The sequence below is a fragment of the Herpailurus yagouaroundi genome, unplaced genomic scaffold, assembly GCF_014898765.1.
Source record: "Herpailurus yagouaroundi ecotype Mexico unplaced genomic scaffold, PumYag 202, whole genome shotgun sequence".
Classification (NCBI taxonomy): Eukaryota; Metazoa; Chordata; class Mammalia; order Carnivora; family Felidae; genus Herpailurus; species Herpailurus yagouaroundi.
In genome coordinates, this window is record NW_024412433.1 from 1,140,631 (window position 1) to 1,151,146 (window position 10,516).

General features: G+C 66.2%; 1 protein-coding gene across 1 annotated transcript in view; it reads right to left on the minus strand.

Annotated features, from left to right (window-relative positions):
* Positions 1-10,510, minus strand: part of GPC1 (glypican 1) — a 32,460-nt gene extending 21,950 nt beyond the window's left edge. The window contains exon 1 of the mRNA XM_040450465.1: positions 10,338-10,510. Within this exon, the coding sequence (XP_040306399.1) occupies positions 10,338-10,503 (166 nt within the window). The 5' untranslated portion in view covers positions 10,504-10,510. The remainder of the gene's footprint in view (positions 1-10,337) is intronic.
* Positions 10,511-10,516: the final 6 nt, after the last annotated feature.

The window sequence follows — 10,516 nt, forward strand, 5'->3', positions numbered from 1 at the left end:
TCCCTCACCGAGGGCTGTCCTCCAGGACCAGCTCTTCCCGCAGCGCTCAACTACCAGAGACCAGGGCCAGCGGGCGGGAGCATGGAGGCCACACCCAGCACTGGCCGGTAAGCAGAAGTGGGGGACTGACCAAGGGGAGAATCCTCCCCTCCAGCCTAGATCTCTGACCCCCGGCCGTGTGGCTGCTCAGCCTCCCATCAGGGGCCCTCCCCCGCGGCGCCTCCAGAAGGCAGGACCTGGAGACGGAGGGCCCGTGTCCCCAGCAGGCCCCGCGGCATGGACTCTGGCTGTGCACACGGGCGCACTGATGACCACGGACAGTCCGTGCAGCAGGCACTGCTACCATCCCCACTTAATGGAACAGCCCTCTGAGGCTCAGAGAGGTTCAGTAATTGGCCCGAGGTCACACAGCCAGTGAATGTGGAGCTGGCACTTGAACCCCAGTTGGGAAGGGTCTTTGCTCTACAGCCCTGGCGGGGGGGGGGGGGGCCCCGGCGGTGTGCCTGCAAACCTCACCTCAACACGCGCATGTCTGGATTCACGTGTTAGCTCTCTTTACTTCCGACTTCCTACATAACACGTGGTCACCATGGCCAGCAGAGCCACAGCTCACAGGACACGACCGACGCTCGTCCTGTCCTCGTGCCACTGGCTCTGCTGGTGGCTGCGTTTCAGTGGGAGAACAGCCCCAGCACGCGGGAGGAGCTCAGGTAACACCCACTGAGCGATGCAGAGAGACTGTCACCTCTGAATGTCCCCGTCACCTCCGGGTGCCCGTAGACACCCCTGCTCCGCGGCCCGGCCCCACCCCCAGCCCCTGCAGGCCCTCCTGGGTGCACACACTGGCCGGAGCACTGGCCCCGCTGGACCGTCTGCTGAGGCCCGCTGACCCCTTCCCGGGGCGCTGACGAGTCGAAGAATTACGCGGAGGACCACGAAGGACGCCAGGCGAGGCGCAACGCTCCTCAGAAAACCACACAGCGAACGCGTGACGTGGTGCCTCGCCCGCTCTCCTAGGAGCGCGCTCTGCGTGCGCTGACGGCAGGTCTAGAACCAGCAGAGACGTCAAGGTCGTGGAGAGTGTGAGAGGGACTGCCGGCCACCCGCTGCAAACGAAAGGGGACAGTGCACCGGCGGCTTCCACGGCAACCATGCCCCAGATACCCCACCGCTGCCTCGTTCGTAGCAACAGGAGACGCTCAAGTCCACTTAGAGGTTAGCAAAAACAGAAACGCGATTTCTTCCTCGGCCGTGCTCGCCAATTGCCCAAATTCCTTCCCCGGGCCTCGCCATGCACCCCAGCTGAGGACCCCGGCCTCCCGCGCCCTGCCTTCACACCTGTCGGTCCGCCACAGTTCGCCCTCCTCCAGAGACGACTCCGCCACCCACCCCTGCGAGGCCATCCTGGCCCCAACGCAGAAGGGCGCCCCTCCCCCGTGCTCCCGGCCGCTGGTCCCACCCCGCCCAGAGCTTTGGTTCAAGGTGCTTCGCATGAGGCGCTACCGGCATTTCTGGAAGCCACCTCCTGGCTGTTCAAGAGTGCCCAGCACTTCACAGGGTCCCTGGCCCTGACCGAAAATGCCCCCAGCGCACAGCTCCTACTTGGGAACCACACCGGACCCTGGGGATGGGGCTTTAGCTGTGTGTGTCTGACCTGTCCCCCAACCCCCCAAATGCGCAGTGATGGGGACGTGCCAGTCCCTGGGTCACTTGAGGGCAGGATGCCAAGATGCCCGGACTCTCCGTGGTGTGGGCAGCCCGTGCCATGCCGGGGGAGGAGGTCAGGACGGCGGAGCGGAATTAAGAGCCTCATCCTTTTAAAATAACTCTGTCGGTCCGCTGTGTCCCACACTCCATGACAACGAGATGTGAGTGATCGTGAGCCAACCCAGGCAGTGGGTGGCATCATCTCTGTCCCCAGGGCCTGGAGATGGTCACAGGTGGGTGGGATATACTCCCTTGGCCCCCAGAGCCAGGGACAGGCAGTCGGGGGCCCCGGAGCCTAAGGACACACTCAGTTGTCACCCGTGGCTCACCACGGGGGCCCACATGGTTCGATGTGGCACCAGGCACGTAGGATGCCGTTAGACACAGGGATGGGCCTGGATGGGACTCGCAGGCTCAGAAAGTGGGTCCTCAGTGTTGGGGACACTGTCTGAAGGTATGCACGGGCCACCAACCCCCAGATTCCAGTGCCGATGGGGAGGGAGCCCCAGAGAGGACAGGTGCACCTGCCCAGGGCCTGGCTGTCCACCCTCCAGGTGTTGGTGGCACTGCCACTGTCCTAGGACCGACCAGCTGGGGTGCAGATGAGGCTTGGATAGTCAGTGTAGGCAGGCTCTGGCCCGCTGAGTCCAGGATGGTCCGAAGGCCCCAAGGGAGTTTCTCACTAGACCTTGATCTTCTGGGAGACAGAGACCGTGGCTTTTCACCTCTGTGTTCCAGAAACTGGCAGAGGGCGAGCACACAGTGGATGAAAGGTGGAGACCCTCGCCCCGGCCTGGCCAGCCCTTCCTCATCACAAGGGGCAGGGCAGTGGGGCTCGGACATCTGTTGCCGTCAGGAGCACCGGCTCTGACCTCAGGAGGCCCTCCCGGGGGCGGCTGGCCAGGCGCTCCTGCAGTCGAGTGTCACGAGGGCCTCAACTGGGCCTCACATGGGCCTGAGAGTTTCCTGGCCCCTTCCCGGGCCCCTCTCTCCTCGTGCCTGTGGGTGCTCCGGGGCCTCGAGCCCCAGCTCTCCGTCCTACCGCCGACCTCCCCCTTGCACTCTGGACCACATGCCCAGCACCTATGGGACAGGGACACACAACGTCCCCCTAGTGCCCCCTCCCAGGGTGGGCACTGTTACCCAGTACCCACACCGGACACCGAGGCAATGAGGCAATCTGGAGAAACCCCTCAAGGGACAGGCCTCTGAGCACGGGGGACCCCTTTCTGGGACCCGGCTTCCTCATCCACACGCTACGTGGCCGGACCCACCCTGCAGACACCCATGGAAGCACCTCCAAGCCAGAGACTGGAGGCAGCCAGCGCGAGGGGCTAAAGGAAGCAGGGCCTCGGTCCTCAGCAGATGCTAGTGGGGGGCGGGGAGAGGCCCAGAGCGGGGTTCCCGCAGGCCCCCCCGCCGGCCAGCTCTCCTCCTCTCTTCTGGTCCTCGCGTCCACTGCGGGGCCCTGGGGCTCACGGCGCAGTCCCCCGTGCTGTGCTCTGCTGGCCCTCACCCGGCACCACCCGACAGGGCCAGTCCCCAGCTCGGACCGGCCAGTCTCCCCTGTGAGGCGCAGCAGGGGCGGTGGGCGGGGCCCTGGGCCTCCGGGGGCTGAGGTCAGGACAGATGGCAAGGGAGCCGGATTGATGGAGCCCCTCGGGGCTTCCCTGTCACCCAGCCAAGCCTCCAGGACCCAGGGAGCACTTAGCACGAGTGAGCAGCAAGCTTCCTCAGCTGGGCCACCGTACCAGGGGACAGCTGCCACACGGTGCCACCTTCTGCCTCCCCGTCTCCAAACCATGTGCCCCCTCCTGGCCTCTGGGCCCCCCTCCCTCCCCCAGGCATATTCCAGCACCTGCCCCGAATGCTGGGCCCCCTCCCCTCAGGTGGGGACCTTGAGCCCGTCGAAAGAACACTGGTGTCACTGAGTACCATCCCAGCCAGGTGCCCCCAACCCCACGAAGGTCTTAAGGCCGCCTCACCGCCCGCCCCGCTTCTGGGACGTGACACAAGCCGGATGTGTTGGCGGGTCAGCAGTCAGCAGTCAGCAGGCCCCGAATGCTGGAAGGAGTGGCCCCTGACCCTCCCACCTGGACAGAGATGGAGAAGTTGAGGCTCACAGGGGGCTGGAGACTACTCAAGGACCCGGCGGGGGTCAGGGCCTAGACCTCTGAGCCCACCCACACCAGGGCCGTGCCCGGAGAAGCTTGTGGGTGGGAAGGGGCCTGACCCCTCCACACTGCCACCAGGGCCTCGGTACGCATCTGTGCCGGGCTCCTGAGCCTGTGGCGGACACGTGGAGGCATGACCCTGTCCCGAGGAGCCACGGTCGCAAAACAGCCGGGGCTCGGGACCACCGCGGCCAGACGGAAAGTATCTCAGGGAGCAGATGGGCTGGGCCACCTGATTCATCCGCTGCAGTCCTAGCCCCAGGAGGTCAGAGGTGCCCTTATTTGAGTAGGGGGTCTGTGAAGGTGAGGTCACACGGGAGTTGGGTGGCCCCTAATCTGATAGGTGTCCTTACTTTTTTAAGGTGAAACCTGGAGGCAGATGAGCCCATGTGGACAACCCACATGAAGCCAGAGACATTCAGGCCCAAAAGGCCAAGGACCCCCAGCGGCTGCCGGAAGCCAGCAGGGCCTGGAACAGGTCCTGCCCCCCGATCCCAAGGGAGCCAGCCCCGCACACCTTGATCCCGAACTTTCGGCCTTAGAACTGCCAGACCGTAACCTTCTGTTGCATAAGCTGCCCAGCGTGTGTGTCTGACACGCCCCCGGCACCCGGCCCAGGCCTGGCACACGGGAGGTGCTTGGAGTATTTACTGCCGAGGCCCGCCCAGACTTGGGGAGAACCCTGGGAAGCAGGGCAAGCCCCAGAGCGTGGGTGCTTGGGGGACGCCTGGCCAGGCCGGTGCCAGCCGTGTGCCAGGGGCGGGCACGGGGAGGACCCACCTGGCAGGAGGGGGTGTGTGTACCAGAAGACGACCCAGCTAGGAGCTGGCGGGAGAGGATGCTGAGGCCACAGGCAGAGGAGGGCACGGGACGAGGCTGGCCTGCCCGCACCCCCCCCCCCCAGCAGCTCCTAAACCCACCCAGGATTCTAGGGCTCCTGCTGGGAGAGCAGGTGTGCACTCCCCCTGCACTCCCCCCACCCAAAGCCTCCCCGGCATCCACAGCCCGTCTGAAGTCAGTGTCTGAAGTCAGTCGAGGAGGCTTGGCCTGGGTCCTGCCCCCCAGCAGGGAGGCCACGCCTGCCCTCACCTCACACCTGGCCGCCATGTGTGCCCCCACCTGGGAAGGTGGGGAGAGGCCTGGGGCGGGAGGAAGCATCCCCATCCGTGCCACCCCCGCCCCCAGGAGACCTCCAGCAGCAAGGGGCACCTGCCCGGGCCTGTTCCTAGACAAACACCAGCAAGAAAGACTGCCAGCCGCCCTAGCAGCGAGGAGCCGGGCTCCGGGGTGGGTGGCCTCCGGCTGGAGCCCTCACGCTCTGGAGTCTTCTCGTCTTCTCCCCAGTGTGGGCAGTGACCTGGGCCCACGGGGCTCTGCTAATGGTCAGATGTGATCGGGGATGGCCCCCAGCAGAGACGCCGGATAGGCAGGGGCTGCACTGGACAGCAGGGCCCAGTGTCCTCCAGGCACCTGACAGGGGCCCTGAGCCTTGGTCTGAAATCACCCTGAACTAAGCAGGTCTTGGAAAGAAGAGTCTGCCTTACAAGGGAGGTGCTCCTGCTGCCTGGGCACGTCCAGGCCTGGGCACGGCAGAGGCCGGTCCCACGCCTGACCCGACTCCCAACGGCCTCGGGGCAGGCCCTCTCCTGTCCAGGGCCAGCCAGGCTGACACCCGTGCCTGTGGGTGTGGATGGCCTGGCACGATCATGGGCACCCCCACACAACCGGGCTCTCCTCCCGGTTCTGAACCCAGCCTGCTGCCTGGCCGACGTGTCCCCAGTCCCTCTCCCAAGAGGCTGGGCCACCGTCTGTCAACCTCAGACTTACACTGTTCCTTAATTAGTGCCTGCACGGAGCCGGGCCGACCTGCCTCGTCCCCTAGGCTCTCACCCCTGGAGAAGCATTTGTCCATGAGTCCTGGGGGACTTGGCCCAGCACGGTGCTGGGGACACGCCGGGGGTTTCTTGCAATGGCCAGAAACACACAGCCAGGCCATCCTGCATGTACCTGGGGCTCATCTGATTCACGCCCCTGGTGCCTGGGAACAGCCCTCCTCGGGCAGGAGCAACAGCCCTCAAGGCCTGCGGAAGAGCTGGCCGCCACCAGACAGGTATGGGGGGGGGGGGGGGGGGACACGGGCGGGCGGGCAGAGGGCAAGGCCCAGCTATGAGGAAGGCCAGTGTATACACGGTCCTGTCCTGACGGAGGGAGGGAGGCCAGGTCATAGGCTCGGGAAGAGTTCCAGTTAAGAGATGCTCTAAGCCAGCCTAGAAAGGAAGCCAGGCCCAGGAGAGCCCACAGGAGAAGGCAGTGGGGGGGACCACCAGGGCCTGGGCCTCGGGCTCCTATCTCAGGCCTCCAGGCCGGGATGGCTCCAAGCCTTCCAGAAAACTCGGAGCCCAGGACTGGGCAGCAGCAAATGCCATAGGCTTTGGGGTCCACAGCTTGAGCTGCACGTGGGCTACGCGTGCTGGGCAAAGTTACGTGGCTCCCCTGGGCCTCGGTTTACTCATCTGTGAAGCAGGTCTACAAAAACCCTTCCTCACCCGAGGCATCAAACAGACAGTAACGCGAAAAGATGTGCACCGAGTCGGGGTCACATTGAGGGGTCTCAAGATGCTACTGCCCGAGGGGTCTGCGTGGGCCTGCAAAGACCCCAGGGCAGGGGCAGGGGGAGAACGTGGGCCGGGGCCAGCCACACAGTGCACGGTGCCAGCACATCCCTTCCTGGGCACCTTCAGGGGCGGTCGTGACCATTCCCAGTGTTGTGCGTGAAAACCAGGGGCCGCGTGGCGCGGGAGGCTTGCGCAGCAGGACTGACATTTGAAGTAAGGCCCAGGGAGGATGTTGCTCCTCTCGCAGGAACACCGCAGCGTGTCCAGCAGGGGGCTCAGGCCGTTGCATCATGCAGGTGGCCCCGTCGAGTCCTGGCTCCCTCGGGCCTCCCCATCACACGCCTCCCCCCCGTCATCTCAGGCTGGGGATGATGAAACCATAGGTCCTCAAACGGCAGAGGGACGGAGCCGTAGCACAACCAGGGAATGAGGACCATTTGGGGACCCGGGCCAGGCACACGGGGTGTTTTGGCCTTCTGAACAGGGCAGGGTACACAGAACCCCGTGGTCTGGGGCCAGGCCGTGTGCCATGTGGCCTGTGAGAGCCCTATAGGCCACAGGTGATGGACAGATACTGGGTCCAGCCAGGGCAGCCCTTTCTGGGATGCGGGCTTCTGAGGACCCTCCCCCAGAGTCTCTCACCACCCAACAGGCGTTGGGGGTCAGAGCCGGCACACGGAAGCAACGGTTTCTGCCGATGGGCCCGGGGGGTGGTCCTTGGTGTGAGCTCCAGGGTACGCTGTCCCCCCCCTTGCCGGCAGGTAGGCTCAACCCCAGGCCAGAAGGGACATCAACCGGTTCTCACTGCACTGACGGCCCCCTCTGACCTCCAACCCCCAGCGCTGGACCTCTAGACCCCTCCTCCTCTGCCCAGGCCCTTCGTCTCTCCCTGCCCACCCTCCATGGCCCGGCACGGAGCAGGGCACAGGTGCGTCCCCAGCAATGTGGACCGAGGACCTACTTGGTGCCGGGAACGGGGCCAGCTTCTGTGGCTACAACACAGATGTGACAGGAGTGGCCCCTGTCCCCAGCACCCCAGCGAAGGGTCAGAGCAGTACAAGGCATGTCACTGGAGTGCCAGGAAGCCAGGCAGGTGCTGGGAAGACAGCTGGGGGCCAGGAGCGACCTCGCAGGCAGAGGCAGAAAGCCTGTGGGCTCCAGCGGGCATGTGTGATTCAGCACGGGGCACTGCACGTCCCCGGCACTGGCTCCCGGCAGAGGGATCCCTCACTTTCTCTGTTGCCTTCTGGCCTTCGGGAGGGTTCCCTGGGCTTTGTGGCCCCCACGGCCTTACCCAGCTGCTGCCTCCCCAGGCCCGCTTCCTCACCTGTAAAATGACAACAGCTGTCATCACCAACTGCCGGGCACGGCCATCCAAAAGAATCACACGAAGTCACGAACTGGAATCTTATGTGGCCTGACACTCCCCACTCTCACGAGCTCACCGTCATTTCTAAGGTCCCTTGGGCAGAGGCCGTAAACACCTCCCTGCTTTCCAACCACTCCACCCGGTCAGGGCCGGCTGAGTCAGGGGGGGCTCTCCACAGGCGGGGACCCCAGGTCCCCACGCTAGAGAAGTCTGGCCGCCAGGCCTGCAGGAGAGGAGAAGCAGACAGGGCTTCCCCAGAGGCGCGTGCTGTGTGAGGCCGCCAGGGGGCGCCTGGTCCACGGAGGCCAGGCCCCGCGGCAACAGGAGGGGACGGGCCCGCCGCTGCCCTGGGAGGTCACCCTGTATCCTCTGCTCCACGTGGCGCTGGCACCGTCTGGGCGCCTGGGCCCTGCAGGGCCCTCCAACGTCCCAGCGTTCATGGGGGCTTCAGCCACAGGCTGAAGGGAGGTGGCCCCTCTGAAGAAGCCCTCGCGCTAGGACGGAGGAGCTGAGGGGCGCCCGCAGAGGGGGCGCCGGCAGAGAGCGCGGCCCCTGGCATTCCAGGCCCGGAGGAGGGCGGCACCCAAGCCCTGGCCAGCACGACGCTGGGACAGCTGCTGGGTAGCCACTGTCCCCCAGCCGGACAGCCAGCACCCCGTCTCCACCCATCACACACAGAGACTGCAATGCACTTTGATCGTCCGGGGCCCCTGATCGACTGCCTCCCCCAACCCGAGGGGAACAGGAGCTGGGCCCCAGCCCAGCCTCCGCCCTTCCCCAGCTTCCCCAGTTTGCCCCATTCTCTCCCACCCCTTGGCAACTGCCCAAACTCGGCCTCCTGGCCTCTTGGCCTCACCGAGACGGAGGCCTGTGGGTTTGAGCAAGTTTAGGATGGCCCCTGAGGACACAGTGGCCGAGCGGGAGTGGGTACACGGAGAAGAGGCACAGGCACAGGCTTCCAGCCGAGATCGGGGGCTGAGTGGGGGCGTCTGGGGTGGGATCCAGAGGGAAGGCTGGGGACACCCAGGCCAAAGTTCTCCTGTTTGTGTGGGAGGAGGGGCAGTGGTGGAGCAGAGGGTGAGCCCAACTGCAGAGGGCCCTGTGCAGCCAGGGAGCCCGGCAAACCCGGCCCGCCGGAGAGGCAGGCCTGACACAGACAGGAACTCTCAGCAGAGGGAGATGCCGGAAGGCCCGCTCTGGGGTATCGAGAGGGGGCCTCTCCAGAGCCTTGGTGGCCGGGTGGGCAGGTATGTCCAAGGGTCTCTCAAGGCAGCCCTGTGTGTGTCTGACCGTCCCGGGGCCCAGGGGGCCAGAAGCCGGCTGCCTCCCTCCCGGTCCCCAGCAAGGCAGGGCCATGGACTGCACACGGATAAGCTCCTCTGTCACTCAGAATTCCTGTATTTGTGGTCATTCCCTGTCCCCCATGTCACCGTCTGAGCAGAACCCTTACTCACAGCTCTCCCCCTAGTTTGGGAGAAATCCCTTCCCTAAAAGAAACTAGTCCGCTCTGAGCTTGCCCACCGCGTCCCAGGCGCCCGGCACAGACCTAGTGTGGTTCCCCACACAGTTGCAGTGTGAAGAGCCTGGGGGTCTGGGTGGTCCTTAGGACATTGTACTCCACCCCCCACCCTCCAAAGCTCCTCAGAGGCCGGCAGGGAGGGGGTGGGCAGGACTGCAGGCAGCTGCAGGGCTGAGGATGCCTGGGAGGGTCGATGCTTTTACAAAGAAAAGAAACGGCCCCTGGGCGGGATCCAAAGCGCCGACCACCTGCAGCTCGACTCCCCGCCAGAGGCGGCCCCGAGTGCCAGGCCGGCGAGCCACGAGTCCAAGTTCGCCAGGCAGGAGCCCTTGCTTCGGGCTCCAGGTGGCAGAGGTCAGCGCCTCGCCCCCACCCCCAGGCGCACGGCTGACTCCCTACCTCGCAGGGGCCCACTCCCGCCAAGAATGGGGGACTTGTAATTGAACCCACCCAGGCTGCCGCTGCTGGGGACCCCAAAGGAATCCCCAGGCCCGACCCGCGGCGCCTCCCGGAGAGGCCCGACCAGACAAATGGGAGTCCCTTGCCCGCGGCCGCCGTCAGCTGCGCCCCGACAGCCGGCCCCCAGTCAGCCCTGCGCGCCCCCGGGCTCGGACCCCCCGCCCCGCCACCGCGCTGGGCCGAGCCGATGGCCGAAGACGCCCAGCCCTAGCTCTGGCCCTGCAAGACTCCCCGCCGGGGACGGCCCGGGCCACAGCCCCACGAGCACAGCTCCGCGGGGAAGGGGCCGGCGTGCGTGCTCGCGGCTGGGGGGCGGCCGAGAGGAGCGCACGAGACCCGGGCGGCACCCGGGGGCGAGGGCCCGAGGGGGTGCAGACGGGCGGGGGCGCAGGCGGCCGGCTCCGGGCTCAGGGCACGCAGGGGAGAGCAGGAGCGCGCAGTAGGGACCCGGGCGCGCCGGGGTCCGGGGCCCCGGGTGCCGCGCCCTCACTTACCCGAGATCTCCGCCTGGGGCACGTCGCTGAGGCTGAAGCCCTTGGCCCCGTAGATCTGGCGGACTTCGCTGCAGCTCCGGCTCTTGCTGGCAGGGTCCCCGCGGGCGCAGGCGGCCAGCGCGGCGGCCGCGCAAAGCAGCCACCAGCCTCGGGCCCGCAGCTCCATGGCGGGGCCGGGG